Source organism: Elephantulus edwardii, unplaced genomic scaffold (genome assembly GCF_000299155.1).
Source record: "Elephantulus edwardii isolate Elephantulus edwardi_28Jun2011 unplaced genomic scaffold, EleEdw1.0 scaffold00081, whole genome shotgun sequence".
Taxonomy (NCBI): Eukaryota; Metazoa; Chordata; class Mammalia; order Macroscelidea; family Macroscelididae; genus Elephantulus; species Elephantulus edwardii.
The window spans coordinates 11039740-11059307 of NW_006399831.1; the positions used below are offsets into that span (position 1 = coordinate 11039740).

Sequence of the window (19568 nt, forward strand, 5' to 3'; positions counted from 1 at the left end):
ATCTACCAGCTGTTCATGGAAGAACGGAATTCTCCTTCAGTGCAATTTAATGCTGCTGAAAACCTGCTGTGGTCTTCGTGAGTCGGATTCAACTCCACATACACACACACACATACACGTGTATGTATACATACATTTATGTGTATATATACATATATACGTGTATAAATATATATATTGTGTTTTTAAGTGTTTTTGAGTCATTACTGACACATAAGTAGGCTCTCTACTGTGTAAATTGCACAGGAGAAGATCACCCATATATGTAGTGCGGGATGATGGTGAAATACCAAAACCTTTATTTTTTTACATCACTATTTGTGAATTTTTAGAACTTGGTGCTCAGCTAGTCTTGTCCATGTAGGGTTGAAAGCATTTCTTAGAATTTAGGACTTTGAATGGTACACCAGAATATCCCAGACAGCTTGTTCTGGTGCAGGCTGCTGATCACTGTAATGTTGTTGGGTACTGTCAATTTAGTACTGACACATAGGAGAAACCCTGAGTATTTGTCTAGTAAATGTTTTTTAATTTCTTTTGGAAAAGGTGTCTGTAGTTTATAGTATCATTCTTATTTTTTTGTAGGATTATGTCATGTTGAATTGAAAATCTCAATTTTAGTAAATTAAGACATGATTCCATGTAGTTAGTGTAATCTCATCAGCTAGTGTCCCCTACATAACACAAACTAATACTTGTTAACTGTTATTAAATTTATTATTACCACTTTTACTCATGGGGTACTTGAGTCATTTCCAGTATTGATACACATTATTTTGTTACATATATAATTAGATTGTATTTACACTAATTAGTGGATTAATAACAATCAAGTTACAGTCTACTCATAGATAGCCTTTCAGCTAAGTCAGTCTGTAGAACAGAAAGAGATTACCTATCTTTCTCCTGTGGAGCTGCTGTTGGAATCAAACCACATTCCTTTGGTTTGGCAATGCAGTTCCTTAACAAACTAAGCCACCAGATATCCCTATAAGCATGGGTAATTGGACATATGTTTGTTGTTGTTATGTGCCATTTAGTCACATTCAGCTCATAGTGACTGTCCTGAGCTAGTCTCACTCCTATTATCCCAGTTACTGTGTCCATCTATCTCATCCAAGGTCTTCCTCTTCTGCACTGTCCCTCCACCCTTCCAAGCATGATGTCCTTCTCCAAGGACTGAGCCCTCCTGGCCACGTGCCTAAAGTATGTCAGACAGAGCTTTAAAATCCCTGTCTCCAAGGAGTAACTTGGTTTCATCCTCTCTAAGGTAGACCTGTTTGTTCTCTTGGTGGTCCATAGCTTAGTACTTTTCTCCAGCACCACAACTCAAAGGCATTGATTCTTTTTCTGTCATCCTTAGTCATTGTCCAGCTTTCTGATGCATCAGCATTTGTGAAGACTATGGCCAGGATCAGGCACATCTTGGTCCCTAGACTGACATCTTTATTCTTTAGGACTTTGGAGTTCCTTGACGGTAGACTTCCCCAATGCAATGGAAAAGACCTGTGAGAATATAAGTAATTGGAATAGCCATGTAAAAACTTTTGCATATTTTAAATATTGATAAAATTTTCAAGTCATTTTACTTATGCTCCCATTGATGGTTGTCAAACAAAAGGAAATAATTAAGACATAATCCTATGTTTTTTTAAAGTTGTATTTTATAAACTTTGGCAATATTTAGTATCTTTGCATAAGATTTTAGGCAGTTCTTGTGTTCTATCCTGTTTATCTCCTTTGTACTACTATATAAATAGGCACACTTTCTGACACAGTTTTTTTTCTTTTTTTAGTATGTATCTATGTGAACACATGACATACTAAAATCACATGACATACTAAAATCTGCTAATTGTTTTCCAGTTTATCTTTCATCTTTTAAATTTGTATTTGATACTTTATTGTGCAGATATTTTTTTCATCTAATTAAAGTAATATTTTCGTTATAGATTTTTATTTTTACCAAAATTATATACATCTTTAAATTTTACATACCTTTTTTAGTATTTAATTTTATATTGTTAGATATTGGAGTTGCCTAAAATAACAAGCATCTAACTAATCAAATTTTTGACTTACACTGTTATTTTTATAGCAAATTTTGATTACAATTTGGTCTTTTTGATACTGTATATTTTTTCACTCTAATGCTTTGTTTTGAACACTTTTCACAACAGGACATTTATTATTTGACATTTTGTAGGTATCACTTTTGTTTTTCAATTAAAATATTAATCTTACAAATTTTTCTTTTATGATAAATTTTAATGTTTTCTAGCTCCCTCTCCTAAATCTCATCAGAATTAGATTGTATTTACACTAATTAGTGGATTAATAAGGTTGTGAATTCTACCTTTTCTTTTGTATTTTGACACTTAAATAGGAAATGCTATGCCTTTTCTTTGTTTCAGTGTTAAATTCTTTGTAAGTTTTATAATTTTATTCACCAATAATATTACGTGTTTTTTGTTTATGTCTAGCTGTGTAAGCACTCTCAACTTGATAAGATTCTCATACAGTGAATTCAACAATGGGCTTGAGGATAGCAGAGATTGTGCAGACAGTACAGGGAAAGATTTAGCTCTGTTCTTAGGGTTGTTATGAGTTCTCTACTTTCCTTGCATGGTGCCATTCTCCAGGGACTGGATCCTATGCCCAAGGTATGTGAGGCAAAGTCTCACCATGAAGTACCTGGCTGCTGTTCTTCTAAGGCAGATTTGGTTATTCTTTTGGCTCTTCCTAATTTATTAAATATTTCTTGCCAGCATTACCATTGAGAATATCAATTCTTCTATTTTCTTCTCTATTCATTCACATGCATATGAAATTAATGAAAGTACCATGTCTTGGTCTAGGCACATTCTTGCTCTTTGACACTTCAGTAAAACCTTGGCAGCAGTCTTGTGTGCAGTGCAGTATATCATTTGACTTTTTGCTTATTACTTGCATAGACATTAATCATGGATCCACGTGAAATTAAATCCTTGACAACTTCAGTCTTTTCTCCAGTTTGGTCCAGTTGTGATGATTTTGCTCTCTCTGTGTTGAGGTGTAAACCATACTGTAGCAGTCTTTGAGATTCATCAATATTTATGAAAAAATAAAATTTTATATAATTGTGTTATAACAAGTCACCTTATTTGAACTTTTCATTTTCTAAGTGTTTTTCAGTTGAGTATTTCCTCAAGCTGACTTCTAGTAATTATCTGATTATCTCTATTATATTTACTTGAGATTATATTTCTGGTTTTATTTTAATGACTGGGAACTTCAGAGTATAATTGGATATTAAATAGCACTAGGATATCTTTTTTATATACCTCCTGATTTTAAGTGGAATGTCTAGCATTTTATTAAGTGTAATGTGCTTAGTTCCTTATGGGTCATCATTATACAGTAAAACTAGTTTTGGATGCTCCTATCTTAATTTTGTTAAGCTTTATGTTAAAATTTAGCCTTTTAGATGGCTCTATGGAGGTATGGAGCACATTTCTTCTTAATCCTTAATCCTGATGTTTAATCACTGTAAACAGCACCTGTCTTACTTGTATTATTGTTGTAAACTTGTTTAGAGCATTTTGGCATCTAGGTGTTTTTTAAGTGCCATCAGACTGGTTCTAACTCTTAGCAATGCAGTCTACAGCAGAGAGGAACACTTCTAATCCTTGCTATAATTTTATCCCATTGATTTAGTAATCATGCCAATTCATCTTATTGAAAGTCTTCTTTCTCATTGACTTGTTTTACCGATTCACTTTCGTAAAGTACTGGACTCTCCTGATGATATATCCAAACTATGAGAGACAAAGTCTGGCCATCTGCCCTTCTGAAGGCATTTCTGACTGTGCTTCTTAATTCTAGAAGTTCATGGTATATTCAGTATTATTAACCAACACTTAATTCAGGGATGTCAGTTTTCGTTCAGTCTTACTTATTCATTGTCCAGCTTTTGCACACTTGTGGCAATTGTAAATGTCTTGGACCAAATACTCCTTATTCCTTGATGTGAAATCTTTCTTCTTTAGCTCATTAAAAAGATCTTCTGCAACAGATTTGCCCAATGTATTGTCTACTTACATAGATATAAAGAATCTATCAAGGGATCTGTGGTCACTGTTTTTCCTTTTCAAATTATACTACATTACAGTCATTAATGCTATTCCCTTCCCTAATGTTTTAGACTCTTAATTATCACAGAAATTATCTATTCTTTGAAGATTGATTTAATAGCACAACTCTAATGTGTAACTCTTTAGTTTACTGGATACAGAGCAACCTTTTTAATTGTTCTCTAGTTTTTCTGACTCTAATTTTTCTATCTTGGTTGTTTTATTGTTTTGTTTGTGTGTTTCTTTTTGTTTTAAATCTTAGTATTTCGTGTTTTACTGAGTGATCAACTATTTCATCTAGGTAGTAGAATTTATTATTCTCTTTCAGTTGAAAATTTTTCTGTTTCTTGTATTTATTTCCTTTATTATTCCTAGTATTAAAAATTTTCTCCTATTCTTCCATTTGGCTTTTTGAAAAGTAAGTTTTTATTACCTCCCTAAAATTGCCACGTTATTTTTTTTTTTTACTTTATTTTGATTTGGTTTCTTGTCTCTTGAAATAAGTTTTATTCCATAGAATTTGAATTTTCCTTTGAGTATCACTAGGTTTTCATATCTCTCATTCCTAGTATCATTATAATTTGATTTGTTGATTGACGAATAGTTCAAAATACTATTATTAAATTCTTTATTTTTGTGTTGAGGGAAGAATAATTCAGAATACTATTTTTAAATTATTTAGTGCTTTATTTAGGAATTCTCTTTATTACTATTTTTATTATACTATGCTTAAATAATATGGCCCATTTACTTTCCATTTTTGCTTATTGGAAGTACATTGTGTTTACAAGTTTACAATCAGATTTTTAAAATAATCCTAACGGTGGTCCAAACTGTTAAACATTTGGCTGTTAATGAATGATTGGTAGTTCAAATTCACTCATGATTTCTTTGAAGGAATAGCCTATCAGTGTACTATTGAGAATTCACAGCCCTTGAAACCCTACGTAGCACAGTTCTACTCGGAACCTAATGAGATAGCCATGAGTTAGAATTAAGTCAATGGTAATTGACATTTCCTGTTTTGGGGAGTTTTTTCTTTCTTTCTTTCTTTTTTTTTTTTTTGTTATGTATTTTTTAAATTCAACGAATATTTATTTGGGTATAAGAACATTGAGATATAAAGGATCGTTTGACCTCCTTTGTGTAGCAATAAAATGATGTTGCAATTTGTTCATGAGTTAACTATGAGTCAGAGTCAACTTGATGGCACCAAAAAGGACAATGTATATAATAATTTTAAATCTTATTTGATTTTTTAAATTATATCATTTTACCTCCAAATATACTATATTTGATGGTATATGTCTACAAATTCCAAACTCACTCCATTGAGCCAATATTGACTTGCAATGACCCTGTAGGATAGAGTAACTACCTCATAAAGTTTACAGGACTGTAAATTTTTATGGAAATGGAATACCGCATCTTTTTTTCAGAGAGAGGATTCTGAAGACTTTAACCACTATGCTGTTATGTGTATTTTGTTATTATTAGGTACTGTCAAGTCAACTAGTCATAGCAACCTTATGAACAACAGATTGGAACCTTGTCCTATTTTACACCATCTTTACAATCTCTGACACATTCAAGCTTAGTGATATAGTCGTTGTTAGTCAACCTTGTTGGGGTCTTCCTCTCTACCACCTTCCCTAGCACGTTGTTATGTGCCATAAGTTGATTACAACCCACAGTGATCCTATGCACAATAGCTCTGAACCCTGTTCTATCCTGAGCCAGTGTCACTATCTCTGACATACCTACTCTCATTACCCCAGTTTTTGTGTCAATCCATCTCAACCAGGATCTTTCTCTCCTGCACTGTCCCTTGACCCTGCCAAGCATGATGTTCTTCTCAAAGACTAGTCTTCTCCGGGCTACATGCCCAAAGTATGAGACAGAGTCTTAAAATCCTTGCCTCCAAGGGGTAGCTTGGTTTCACCTTGTCCAGGACAGACCTGTTAGTTCTCTTGGCGGCCCAAGATATGTTCAGTACTCTTCTCTAGGACCACAACTCAAAGGCATCAATCTTTCTGTCTTCTTTGGTCATTGTTCAGCTCTTTGCTGCATGACAAGTAGTTGCGAAGACCATGTCCTGAATCAGGTGCACATTTAGTCTCGATAGACTGACATCCTTGCTCTTTAGCATTCTGCATGTTGTTATTCTTTGCCATCAAGTCTCCTGTGACTCATAGTGACCCTATGTACAATAGCCTTAAACCCTGCTCTATCCCATGCCCCTCTCACTGTCCTCGAAACACCTATTCCGAATACCCCAGTCATTGAATCAGTCTACCTCATAGAAGTTTTTCCTTTGCTGCACTGTCCCTCCACCCTCCCAAGCATGACACCCCTCTCAAAGGATTGGTTCTTCTTGCAACATGTCCAGAGTATGTCAGACAAAGCTTCAGAATCCTTACCCCCAAGGAGCAGCCTGATTTAACCTTCTCTAGGTCAAAGCGGTTCATTTTCTTAGCAGTCCATGGTATATTCAATATTCTTCCAACACCACAGCTAAAAAGACATCAAAATTCTCCTTCTATCTTCCCTAGTCATTGTCCAGCTCTCTGATGCATAGCAAGTGATTGCAAAGACCATGGACTGTATCAGGTGCACCTTGGTCTCCAGAGTGACATCATTGCTCTTCAGTACTTTGGCACAATCTCTAACAGCAGACTTTTCCATCGCAATACATCTTTTGATTTCCTGGCTGCTGGTGCCAAGAGTGTTAACTGTGGAGCTAAGCAAACTAAAGCTGTTAATTGTCTGTATAGGTACAAGAAAATAAATTCCCTAAGAAATTGCAAATTATAAGTACAATTTAGAAAAGAAAAAAGTAGAAGTTAATGAGTCTCCAAGATTGTTATGGTCCTTAGACATCTTTCAAGGCTTGAACTAAACCTACCTCTAGGACTCTACTTTCAAACAAACAATAAATATTTCATAAGGTGAATAGTAACACCAGGGAGAAATGTACTCCACAGTTCAATAAACCATGTAAAACTAAAAGGGCAGTGTTTCCCAAGACCAAGTCTAAGAAGGCTGTAAGGAAGGACAGGAAAGAAGGACAAAAAGAAATAGGAAACCCAACGAGGAAGTAAGAATGCTGATACACTGAATGGATTCCAATTAATGGCCAGAAACAATGTGTATAAATGTGCAGGGAGACACTTCAACAACAAATAAATTTTGAAAAAGAATGCAAGAGATAACTTGGTTTGTTAGAACTGAAGAACATATCAAAAGACAGAGACTTAAATTATTGAGTGGATTCTCTGTGGATCGGTGAGAACAAGAACTTAATAAGCAGAGGCATTTGTGCATTTGTGGAAAATTAGTATAACTTCAAAACAAACAAGCTAAATTTACTGTCATTAAATCAATTCTGATTCATAATGGGAGGATGGATATTGTCTATCTTTCTCCTGTGGAGCTGCTGGTATTTTCACATCACCAGACACATACCCTTTTGGTTAGCAGTACACTGCAATGTCAGAGATCTGGGAGTGGGGAGGGGGTACCCCATTTAGGCTGTCAGATCTAGGGAAGAAAAAGCCCATGTTAAAAGAGAAAGAGAATTCAAAACTGAATAGGTAATATCAAGTATGGTTATAAGAGTCATGTCATAGTTTTGATGAAAGATTAGAAATGTGTTACCTAATGGTCTTTGCAATTACTTGCTAAGGAGAATTGATGCCTTTGAGCTGTGGTGCTGGAGAAGAGTATTGAGTATACCATGGGCTGCTAGGAGAACAAACAAGTTCATCCTGGAGAGGGTGAAGCCAGGCCGTTCCTTGGAGTCAGTGATTCTGAAGCTTTGTCCGACATAGTTTAGACATGTTGCAAGGCTGGATCAGTCCCTGGAGAGGGGCGTCATGTCATGTTTGGGAGGGTGGAGGGACAACACAGGAGAGGAGGACCCTCAGTGAGATGACTGGGGTAATTGGGATAGGCATGTCACAGACAATGTGGTTGGCAAGGGATAGAGCATGGTTTAGGGCTGTTGTACATAGAGTCGCTCTGAGTCTCAGTTGACTTGACGGCACATAACAGCAGCAACAATAATCAGTGTCACGTTTTTCTTGGTTTTTTTTGTGATTGTATGGTGATTTTATTGCAGCATTTGCAATAATTAATTGAAATAATTACTGTGACAGCCAAAAAATATGGAAATGACAGACTTACTCTGGATCTGGGTTCTGAGGAAATGTAGTAGGAAGCAAACTGAATAGCTCAGCAATGCTAACTTGACTCATAATGGCAGATTTTTCAGAGTACTACTAATTATACCCTCATGGAACGTCTGTTCACAATGTAAAGCACCAAGTATGATTCTAGTATATTTTTAAGTTAGAAAATTTCCTAACATGAAAGTTTACAAATAAAGAAATATAGTGGAGAAATGGATTTGTGCTAATGAAAAGATGGGTGTTAGTATGTTTAAAATGTACACTAGAAAAGTAGAAATACGTTTCTGTATCTGCTGATGTAGTAGATTAATCTTTACATATAAAAATTAGAAAAATCTGGAGTAAAGTGAAGAAATAAACTAGGGGTTTTTTTTTCCCTAAATTGAAGATAAGGCTGCTTAAGCAAGAATGTTAGACTCTTACATGTTGTTGGTCCTATGTGCTGTCAAGTCACCTGCAACTCTATGTGCAACAGCTCTGAACCCTGTTCTGTCTTGTGCCAATTTCATTGTCTCTGACACACCTACCCCTATTACCCAAGTCACTGAGAAAATGCATCTCATTTAGGGTTTTTCTCTCTTACACTGTCGAAAGGCATGATGCCTTTCTCCAAGGACAGGTCTCTACTGGCGACATGCCCAAAGTATGTCAGATGAAGCTTCAAAATCTTTGCTGCCAAGGAACATCCTTGTTTCACTCTCTCCAAGATAGAGCTGTTTGTTCTCTTAGCAGTCCATGCTATATTCAATACTCTTCTTCAGCACCACAGCACAAAGGCATTGATGTCAACGTATAATTATTCTCTTGCTTGTTTTTTTCCTAACAACAGTAAGACAAGAATGACATTTGCAAATAAAAGAAATATAATTTATTAGAGGAACAATATTTTAATCAGTTATATTAGCTATAAAGATGATTTTTTAAATTTTCATAATGCTAAGCTTTATAAAAAGGACATTTTCATTGAAATATGACATCATAAGATTAAAATATTTTTATTCAAAGTATCAGTTATTCTTTTTAACTTCTGTAACGTCCAGTAAGATAGACTGTAGTTTCTTGATGGCCAAGAATTACTTAAGAAAGCCATGCATTTAAAAAACAGAAACCTTTCCTAACCTCAGCATTTAATGGAAGCTTTGTAATATATTTTTTATATATATATATCTCCCCATTTTTTTGTGGTTAATAGAGCTATTATGGGGGAATATTAAGAGGAAAACCCAATATTAAGGGATATAAAGTGTTATCTTTGATTATATGGACTTCTTGAATATAGAAGTCTTGGTTTTATAAATCTCCAATATTTCAATATTCTATAAATTATTTGCTCATATAGAAATGTATTAGAAATGCTCATGTAGTATGCACTATAGCTTATCCTCTAGTGTGTTTTCAAAAACTATAAATCGCACAGATTGCCTCTCTTCTTCCCACAGAGCATCTGGTGAATCAAACTGACTGCCTGTTGGTTGGCACAGCAACTCTTCACCTACTGCCCCACTAGAGTTCCCTTAGTGTGTGCTAATATTATTTGCATTGTAATTAATTATACATCCTTAGGTGTTGCTATTAATAAGGAAGAAAGTACCCCAGGCATCAGGGTAATAATAGTGCTAACAACCAGTGTTGATCCGTTTAGTATTAAAATGCAATCGTAGATGAAACAAAGGATTCATTCTGTGGTAGCTACAATATCAGGGCTTGTTCCATGCTTTATTTGTTCACTATTTAACTCAATGGTGATTATAATAGTAGTATTTTATAGTCTAGAACCAGCCACTTTCTTTAAAATATGGATTTTCTTGGACCTGTAGTTCAGTCTTCAAATTCGGAATATTCAAAATGCATACTGTATTGATACTAGCCACTGCCATCAAGCCGGTTTCAACTCCTAGCAAACAGATTTAAGAAGCTAGAAATCTTTTGTAGAATGAGGCTGCCCAATTTTCTCCTGCAGAGCAATTAGTCGATTTGAACCACTTATCTTTTGGTCAGCAACCCAGTAAGTCAAGTACACAGCCATCAGGGATCCTAATACTGATATTAGAAAGGTAAAATGTGATAGGAGAAGTTAGAATTCCAAATATCAGGCTTCCTAACATATATGCCTAACAGAATTATTCGTTTATTCGCTAAGAAGTATTCATTTATCACTTCTGTGTATGAAAACAAAAAAAGCTAGCTGCATATAGGATAAAGTGAGGAAGCACATATTATTAATACAGAAAAAATTTTATACTAGGGTTATATTCTTGTATAACTACTTTGTTAGTAAATCTAAAAAAATTAAGTCAGGAATAAAGTTAAAGTTATCATATTGAGGATTTAATTACTCTGAATAACCTAAATTTTCATTTTCACTGCATTTTCTAGGCAATAAAATTGGAATATTCAAGGTTGGTTAAGTTGGCTCAAGAAGATACCCCACCAGAAACAGATTATCGTCTACACCATGTCGTGGTCTATTTTATCCTGAACCAAGCACCAAAGAAAGTCATTGAGAAAACATTGTTGGAGCAATTTGGAGATCGAAATTTGAGTTTTGATGAAAGGTAATTTGAAAATATGAACTACCTATTCATTTTCCACCAAATTGTCATTTTTCTCTGTAAATTCACAGTAGTGTTTTATACATGTACAAACATGTTTTAAATAAAGAGGGCACAAATTCACTTTTATTTTTTTGAACCGCTGCTTTATATTTTTTCTGAAGCTTATAATCATGGTCTTTTAAATTTACACTGAAAAGTAACCTTGACTCAGTTAATGAATTTTAATTGTGAATCATGGTACCAAATAGTACACTAATATAAGGAAAGCCTAATGGGAATTATTTTTAAGGTATTAAAGAAAGTATTTTCAACCCGAATGTTTTGTATTAGATTCTTTGTAGGTAGAAGAGATTTCCATATAGGATAGAGTGTTTCATAGTACCCTTGGCTTTATCTGCTACATGTCAATAGTGTCCCCCTAAGTTGGGAAAACTCAAAATGTCTATATTCTAGAGAAACAAAATCACTTCTCTTATAGAAGTGTTGGATAAAAGTATTGATGCAGGGATACAAATAAGATAAACAAGGTTGGAGAAAAAAGAACGAATAAAGTGGTTAAATTCATTTTGCCTTTTTAAAAAACACTGTCTTAAAAATGAGATTTAATCTAGTTAGAATGAAATTTTTAAAAAATTAGTTCCATATGAAAGTGTTACTATATTGAGAGTTATTTTAGAATACAGAAACATTATGCTTTTCTGGAATTAACTGTGATTGTAATTTAATTCTGAAATAGAAGATTATCATTTTTATGGATATCTCTAAAAAATTATGAAGAAAGATAAGGCCTTTGGATTTAAATCCTGCTTCACTATATGCCAACTATGCAATTAATTAAAAGAAATATCCAAGTGAATGTTTTTTAAACTATTTGGTAGACATAATAAATATTGAATAACCCTAGTTTTTATACTTGTCTTGCTACCTGTGACTACAGAGAGCTCAGATACCTAATTATGGTTCTCATTATCTGATTATCACTGTACTATGTTCTCATACATATGCTCTTTTTAAATTAGGGAATATGTTAATGGAGTAACCCAGAACTCTTTAATCAGTTGCTAATATCTAGGCTGATAATTGCAAGTGGCCAATCTATTTTGTTAACCTGATTTTCTTAGTTCTTGAAAGATAGGTATATGTGATTGCATATATTAATACTTTGTTGGAATTATTTTGATATTAATTTTGATCATAAAATGTACTGAAATGTTTCCATCTTTCCCTGAAATGATTGGTACACTTTATATTTGTCTTTCTACAACTTAGGGTAAAAAAAACCCCAAACTTAATGTCTGTTGAGCATACTTGATAGATACGTATTGGTAATCAATCAGTCGACATGTTTCATGTTTTCCCTATGCAGTTTGTATTGTATTTTTATTTAGTGTGTCTTCAAAGTTATTTTTATTTTGAGTTGCCTAAATTAAGTTTGTATGTTTATTGATAAAGCATAGTTTAAAGACTGTATCTAAATGTAAATAAATATGATATATTTGAATTAGACTCCCTGATGCTATCATATATTTAATATTTTAACATTGGCCCAAAACACGCTTTGTTTTCCACAAGGTGTTTGGGAAGTGTTGCCTGAACTAAAAAAAAGTTCAGTGACAAAATACTTCATTTTTATGTGTTTGGTAGCTTAATTATTGTGTAACACATGTTTTTTAGTCTAATGCATTTTACCTCTGATTTTGGAATACATTTATTTAAAGGTGTCACAACATTATGAAAGTTGCTCAAGCAAAGCTTGAAATGATAAAACCTGAAGAAGTGAATTTGCAGGAATATGAGGTAAGAAGTTGAATTACAGAATGTGCGATTCGGTCTCTCCCTGACATTTGCTGAATTCCAGCAAAACTAAGTTTGTATTTGTTTTGACTAATCTAGCTGCCTAGTGTATAAAGAGTTGTGGAACCAACCCCAGAGCAGGCAGTTGAAATCCACCAGCTGCTCTGTCAGAGAAAAAAGGGCAGTCTCCTTCATGCTTCTGAAAACCCACTTGAGGGTCAGTATGAGTAGATTCCTAACTTGACAGCACATAACAGCATAAAGTCAATCTGAAGTTATTAATATATTTATCAGTTATTTTAATTTCATCCATTAATATGCTAACATGTAAAACAAAAGTTGTAGAACCAAAACAAGGATATTGTCGTTTTGTTTTTAAATACATTCTTTACACTGCAGGATTAGTTCCAATTATTTTTAAATGAACTTTTTCAGCTTAAGGATAATACAGAAAATTTTATTATCTTTCAAATTGGAACTACATAGTAATACAAACTAATATTAAGTATTATATTCATCTAAATCTTTTATATGTATTATTAATTTAACCTAGACATAATAACATAAATACTCAGCTCAAAGAGTAGAAGAAGCTCAAAGGTGTGTATCCATAAAAGAAGCACATAAACTAGAACATTTTTATCAAGATCTATGATTTGGAGGAATAGGTATCCAGAATGTGTTTCCTCATGATTCTCACCTCATTGCCATTGAGTTGGGACCAACTTAAAGCTGACCATCCATTGGGTTTCTAAGACTGTGGTGACTAACAGCTCTGGTGGCGTAGTCCATAAAGGATTGCACTACTAACCCAAAAGTTACATCTCTCTGATAGGTCAAATCTGCTAGCACATCCCAAAGAGGAAGATGAGAATTCTCCTCCCATGCAGTTTACAGCCTTCGAAAACCTACTGTACTGAAAAGCTACTCCTACTCAGCTTCAATGTGTTGAGCTTGTGACAAGTCAGAAAGGGTACTGAGTTCTTTAAAACAGCCAGAACCGTTTTCCAGGCATGCCTGCGGGCCTTTTTACCTTAAGCATCACAGCTTTTGGTATGATAGACAGTTTCCTTTCCTCCCCCAAGTCCTGCAGCAAGCTGGGTGAAGACTCCTGACTTTGACTCAATATGGCAACAGTCTCAGACCAACTCTGTCTCACAGTGGTCTCTGGTTCTCTTTTGTTGCTGCTCTTGTCTAGGTCCTGGTCTGGCATGTCCAAATGGCTATGCACAGGCCTCCCTCAGAGTCTTCTTTCTAGCTGGTAGTGAGATTCCCCTCTTCTGCCTCTAAACCTGATTAAGTTTGACCAATCTCATCATTGACATCAACAGAGCACCTGTAACCTTTATATGTTAAGGTCTGCATTGTACCTTGTAAAACAAAATACTTATGTTCAAGGAGAATATTGTTGGCCACTACCTTTTCACCTTCTTTCTTTCAGTTGCTTAAAATTGTTAGCATTGTTATCAGTTATGCTGATATACTATTATACTGAATTTTATGGGTTTTGGAATTGATTTTATTATATAAATAAGAAAATTATGATTTGTTTTCTAGAGTGTAGTATGTCAGTTGCAAGTAATTTATTCCTGTTACACACTCTATTATTGCGTGTGGGATGGGGTTGTATAAAATGTGCCTTTTTCATTACTATCATTTTTATAATTTCTCAGGTAATAGATTATTCTGTTCCCATGTTAAAACTAAATTTACCACAAATATTTAAAAAATTTAAAGGTTAAATAAATGTAACCCTTAAAGTTTTCTATCAAGTAACAGGGCCTGAACTTCAACTCATTTCATATCATTTCTGCCATAGCATTTAATGGATATTCAATGTGTACTAAATACTTTATAATGACACGAAAATAATATGGTTTTAAATGGAAATATTTTTAGAACAAGAGAGATAACCTGTTTGATTATACTGCTTTTGTATTTTTGTTATATCCTAGTGAGAATGTGTTAATTCCTCATCACTGACTGTTTATTTTTATTATTATATTAGTAAATGGTTTTGTAAGTTTATAAGTACAAGAGAAATCCTAGATTTTGGCCTCATTCACTGCTGCCGTCGAGTCAGTTCTGATTCATAGCAACTCTGTAACAGATTTTCAAACTGGAAATCTTTTTGGAGGAGATTTCCTCTCCTGCTGCCACTGAGCAGCTGGTGGACTGCTACCAGACACACAATATTTTGGTTAGTAACACAACACCCTATGGACTTTGCCACCTATTTTATCTTAAATTTTAACTCTTTGCTTCTATTAATTAGAATAGTTACTAGAGAAATTACTATTTGATAACTTTCTTACTTTATGAAGAGTTCTCATTTTGATTATTGTTTCTCATTCTATATTTTTAAATTTTACTTACAGGAATGGCATCAGGATTATAGGAAATTTAGAGAAACAACTATGTATCTCATAATTGGGCTAGAAAATTTTCAAAGAGAAAGGTAAGAGAAAGCAAAAAATATAATGAGCTTAATTTTTGTATTGTCGGTCCATATGAATAATTGAGCTAGAAAATATTCAAAGAGAAAGGTAGGACAGAAGTAAAATAATATAGCAAGCTTAAGTTTTTATTTCATGTTGGTCATATGACTAAATTTAAAGAAATAGTTGCGTGTGTGTGTGTATAAATTACAAAGACAGGAGTATATAGAGTTCCCCCATACCTACCACACAATATGTTTTTAAATAGATATTAAAAAAATAAGTATGTAATGTTACTAAGAGTGTCTTTTTTTATTGGTTCCCAAATACTACAATTGAAACCTCGAACAAAATACTATTTTAGTCTAGGCCTCAGATATGTTTCAGATCTTTTAATGGCAATGTGGCTACACTGCTTAAAAACTATTAATTGTGCCAATTATCTATAAAGTAGCATTTGCATTGGGCAGGTTTTTGTCAGGGACCTAGAAATTATCAAGGAGCAGTGATGTCATTCTGAAGACTAAGGTGCACCATATCCAGGCCATAGCTATTTTCAGTGATTTGCTATGCATGTGAAAGCTGAACAATGAATGAGAACAACAGAATTGATGCCCTTGACTTGTGGTTTTGGAGAAGAGTACTAAATATCACGAGTTTCTAAGCAAAAACCAAATATATATGTCTTAGAAAAATGTAGCCGGAGTATTTCTTGGAGTTGCCTCCAAATGAAGAAATGAAGCTTCATCACATGTACTTTGAACAACTTGCTCAGAGAGGCTCTTCCTTGGAAAGGAACATATGCTTAGAACGATGGAGGGTCAGAGTAAGAGAAGAAGAACCTCCACAAGATAGATTGACACAGTGCCTGCAGCATTGGGCTTAAGTGTGTCAAATAAGAGGAGGATGGCACAGGATGGGAAAGGGCTGAAATCTGTGGTTCACAAGGTCACTGAGAGTTGTACCTCAACTTGATAATATCTAACAACTGTCCCAAAACAGTTGTATAAAACAACAACAATAATATCTGTGATACTGTTTTCCTTTTTCATTAGAAATAAGGCCAAAAAAATCTTTAGCTGAGATAACATCCATATTATTTTAAAAAATTAAGTTTGGCATGCAAATTTTCTCAGAAACAAATTTCTGAGGCATTATTTTTTAAGAAATAGTATTTTACCCCTGATTAGGGAGCTTTGTTTTTCATAGTAGCTCAGGTATGTAATTTCATTGTTATATATGTGTGTTTTTAATTCCCAAGTAATTTTACATTTATCTTTTCAGCTAGTATAATTAATTTTATATAGGAACATGTTGAATTAAAAGCAACACTTGTTGAAAGTATACCATTTTTAATTTCTGTCATTAAAATATTTCTGTCTTTAAAATGTTATACTTCTATTCAGGTATAATATATTTTAATGTGGAGAAATATCTTTCATATTTATACACATGTATATGTGTATTTTTTTCTATGCAGCATGCTAAGAAAAAGGTATTTTTTGAAGCAGATATTATTCTATTAAATCTATCTCATTGCTCCCATTGATAAACCTAGTTTGCCATTTGCTTTACTATCTTTTTCTTTCGCTCTATTCTTATTATTTCTGTTAACTATAACCCATATCCCTTGCCCTGTTGTCAGCCTGTAATATTAGGTTTTATTCTTTTCATTCTCCCCAGACTGACCAGACTTTAGATGCATTCTCTTTTCTTTCCTTCTTCCATTTTCTTTGGTTAATTTCTCCCTTTATTTCTTACATTTTTTCAAATGCCTAGAGCAGTGCTTATATAAAGAAAAGAACTGAATAAATAATCATGTTTGAGATAAAAAACAAAGTAACTTGACCCTTCCTTTATTTAAAAATTATCTTATTAAACAAGTATGTTATTAGCTTTTACATCAGTCTTAATGATATGTCCAAAAAGAAGCTATTGGGAAAATACTTAAGAACACATAATTTTTACCTTAATTTATCAATTTTAGCCCTTTTCCCCCTCAGTTTTTTTAAATGTCTAACTCCTCCCTCCCTTTTCTTTATTAAACCTTAAGACTTCACTTTTCATATTTCAAAAGTTGTCGGTACACTCTGAGGCATAGAATTGGTTTAGTGATTTTTCCCCCCCTGTAATCCTGTCCTGAACAATCAAATTTAAAGCCTTGTAACTTAGTTGATTTTTCTTTTTTTACAAATATAAAATGCTAATCTGTGATATTTCCTTTTAAGTTACATAGATTCCTTGCTGTTCCTTATCTGTGCTTATCATAACAACAAAGAACTCTTCTCTAAAGTCCTGTACAGAGGACAGGATGAAGAATTAATATCCCATTATAGAAGAGAATGTTTACTAGTAAGTAGAATGTACATCATGTGTACATTTGCGACTATTTTACTTTACAATGGATACATTTTTCAGGCTTTTATATCAATGACTGACTTCATAAACTGTGATAACAAAATACATGTTAGTGTTTATAACTAAATGTTTTTTCACACATACTCTCTTAAGATGGGGAGATACACTGAATTCTTTGTCCTTCTTTGTGGATCCAAATACTAAGAGCTGATAAACTAGAAATGCTAATAAGCTACAATTTAGACTGATTTAGTTCTTTTTTTTTTTTTAAAAAAAAAAAAGAAATTCCTATATCACAGCTACTTGTTTTGATAGTGGAGATGTGTATGTATAAGTCCTGTAGAAGTAGGATTTTTTTTTTTAACACAGAAAAGTAATAATGAATTTTTCAAAGATTTTATAAGTAGAAGTACTAAAAGTAAAAACAAAATCCAACCCAACCCAACGCTGTTTCAGCACATAGCCACCCTTCAGTCAAGTTTTTGAGGCTGTACATTTTATGGAAGGAAACTGTCAATCTTTTTCTTGTAGGCAGCTAGTAGATTTCAACTGACAACTTATATATGAAGAATATAGAAGATTGTAAAGGAAGTAAAATCAAGAAACTTGAGAATGAGTGAACAGAAGAATCAAGAATTCAGCTTGCCTGGCTTTCAAGCTTTATATTTGACTTTTGGAGAACTAAAAAGGATGAAACAGATTGGTCTTGGACACTTTAAATTTATATAAAGTTAATAACATTCTTCAATTCAGCTCAATTAGAACAAACTGTGACTTTAACTTGAGGATAATAATGCCTTTTTTGAGGTCTGGTGTCCCAGTAGCACAAAACTGCATTGCAATCTCAAAGTCAGGTGGTTCAAGAACTCCATTTGATCCATAGGAGAAGGATGGCTAATCTCCTCCCATGAGATTAACTTCCTCTGAAAACCCACAGGAGGGTCAGCTATGGGTTGGTTCTGTCTCTTAGGTACTCAATAACAACAACAATACCTATATGCCTGAATTCCTATTGCCAAAATTTACAGGTAGTTACTGACTTATGGCTGGCATATTCATGTTATGACAAACCTCATTTACATCTGATTTTTTTGCTTTGCTTTGTTTGGTTTCGTATATTTGTCATTGTACGTCTTTCTTGGTTTAATATACAAGAGAATGTATGCAAGGGATATATATATATAATTTGCTAAAATATGTGAACATACTTTAAACACATGATCACGATTTGAACTTGGCCTACCAAGTGATTGAAAAGAACATTGCCTAAATCGAGTGCTCCTTAGTCATCAACTGAGACAATTGTTCCTCAGTAACTTAGGTCCCTACCAGCAGACTTCTCCAGTGTATGTATCTTTTTATCTCCTGACTGCTGGAACCAAGGGTGTTTTTGTGGATCCAAGTAAAATGAAATTATTGACAATGTTAGTCTTTATCTATCATGATGTTGCCTATTGACCCAGGGCAAGAATACTTGTCTTGTTGAAGTTGAGATGTAATCCATATTACATCTTTTTCTAATCGTGATGCCACATTTTTCACAGAATGCAGCTTCTTGAATGATTTACTTAGTATACAGATTGAATGGATAAAGGATACAACCCTGACATAGACTTTTCCTGATTTTAAACCATGCTTTGTTCTCTTGTTCCATTCTGACACAACAACTTTTTTGCAGGTTTAGGTTTTGTCTGAGTATAATTAGGTGTTCTGAGATGCTCCTTCTTCTAAGTGTTAGCTATACTTTGTGATCCACATAGTTAAATGTCTTCTCATTGTCAACAAAACACAAGCATTCTTCTAGGATTCTCTGCTTTTGTCATCAGTGTGCCAAGGCCTTTTCTAAACTCAGTTCCATCTTCTGTTAGTTCTCTCCCAATGTGCTGTTCAAGACATTTTTGGGTGATCTTCACCAATATTTTGTTTGCATGTGATATTAATGATAACGGTATGGAGACAGGACACATCCCTGGAGTACACCCTTCCCAATTTTGGACCCTGCTTTGTTCTGACAACTGCCTCTTGGTCCTAGTATAAGTTTCACATTAGCACAATTAAATGTTCTTGAATTCCCATTCTTCTGAGAGTCAGCCACAGTTTGTTATGATCCACACAGTCAAA

General features: G+C 33.8%; 1 protein-coding gene across 1 annotated transcript in view; it reads left to right on the forward strand.

The window, feature by feature from the left end:
* Positions 1–19568, forward strand: part of USP25 (ubiquitin specific peptidase 25) — a 220518-nt gene that overhangs the window by 197245 nt on the left and 3705 nt on the right. The window contains exons 19-22 of the mRNA XM_006889818.1: positions 10679–10857; positions 12576–12654; positions 15030–15109; positions 17318–17441. Of these exons, the coding sequence (XP_006889880.1) occupies positions 10679–10857; positions 12576–12654; positions 15030–15109; positions 17318–17441 (462 nt within the window). The remainder of the gene's footprint in view (positions 1–10678; positions 10858–12575; positions 12655–15029; positions 15110–17317; positions 17442–19568) is intronic.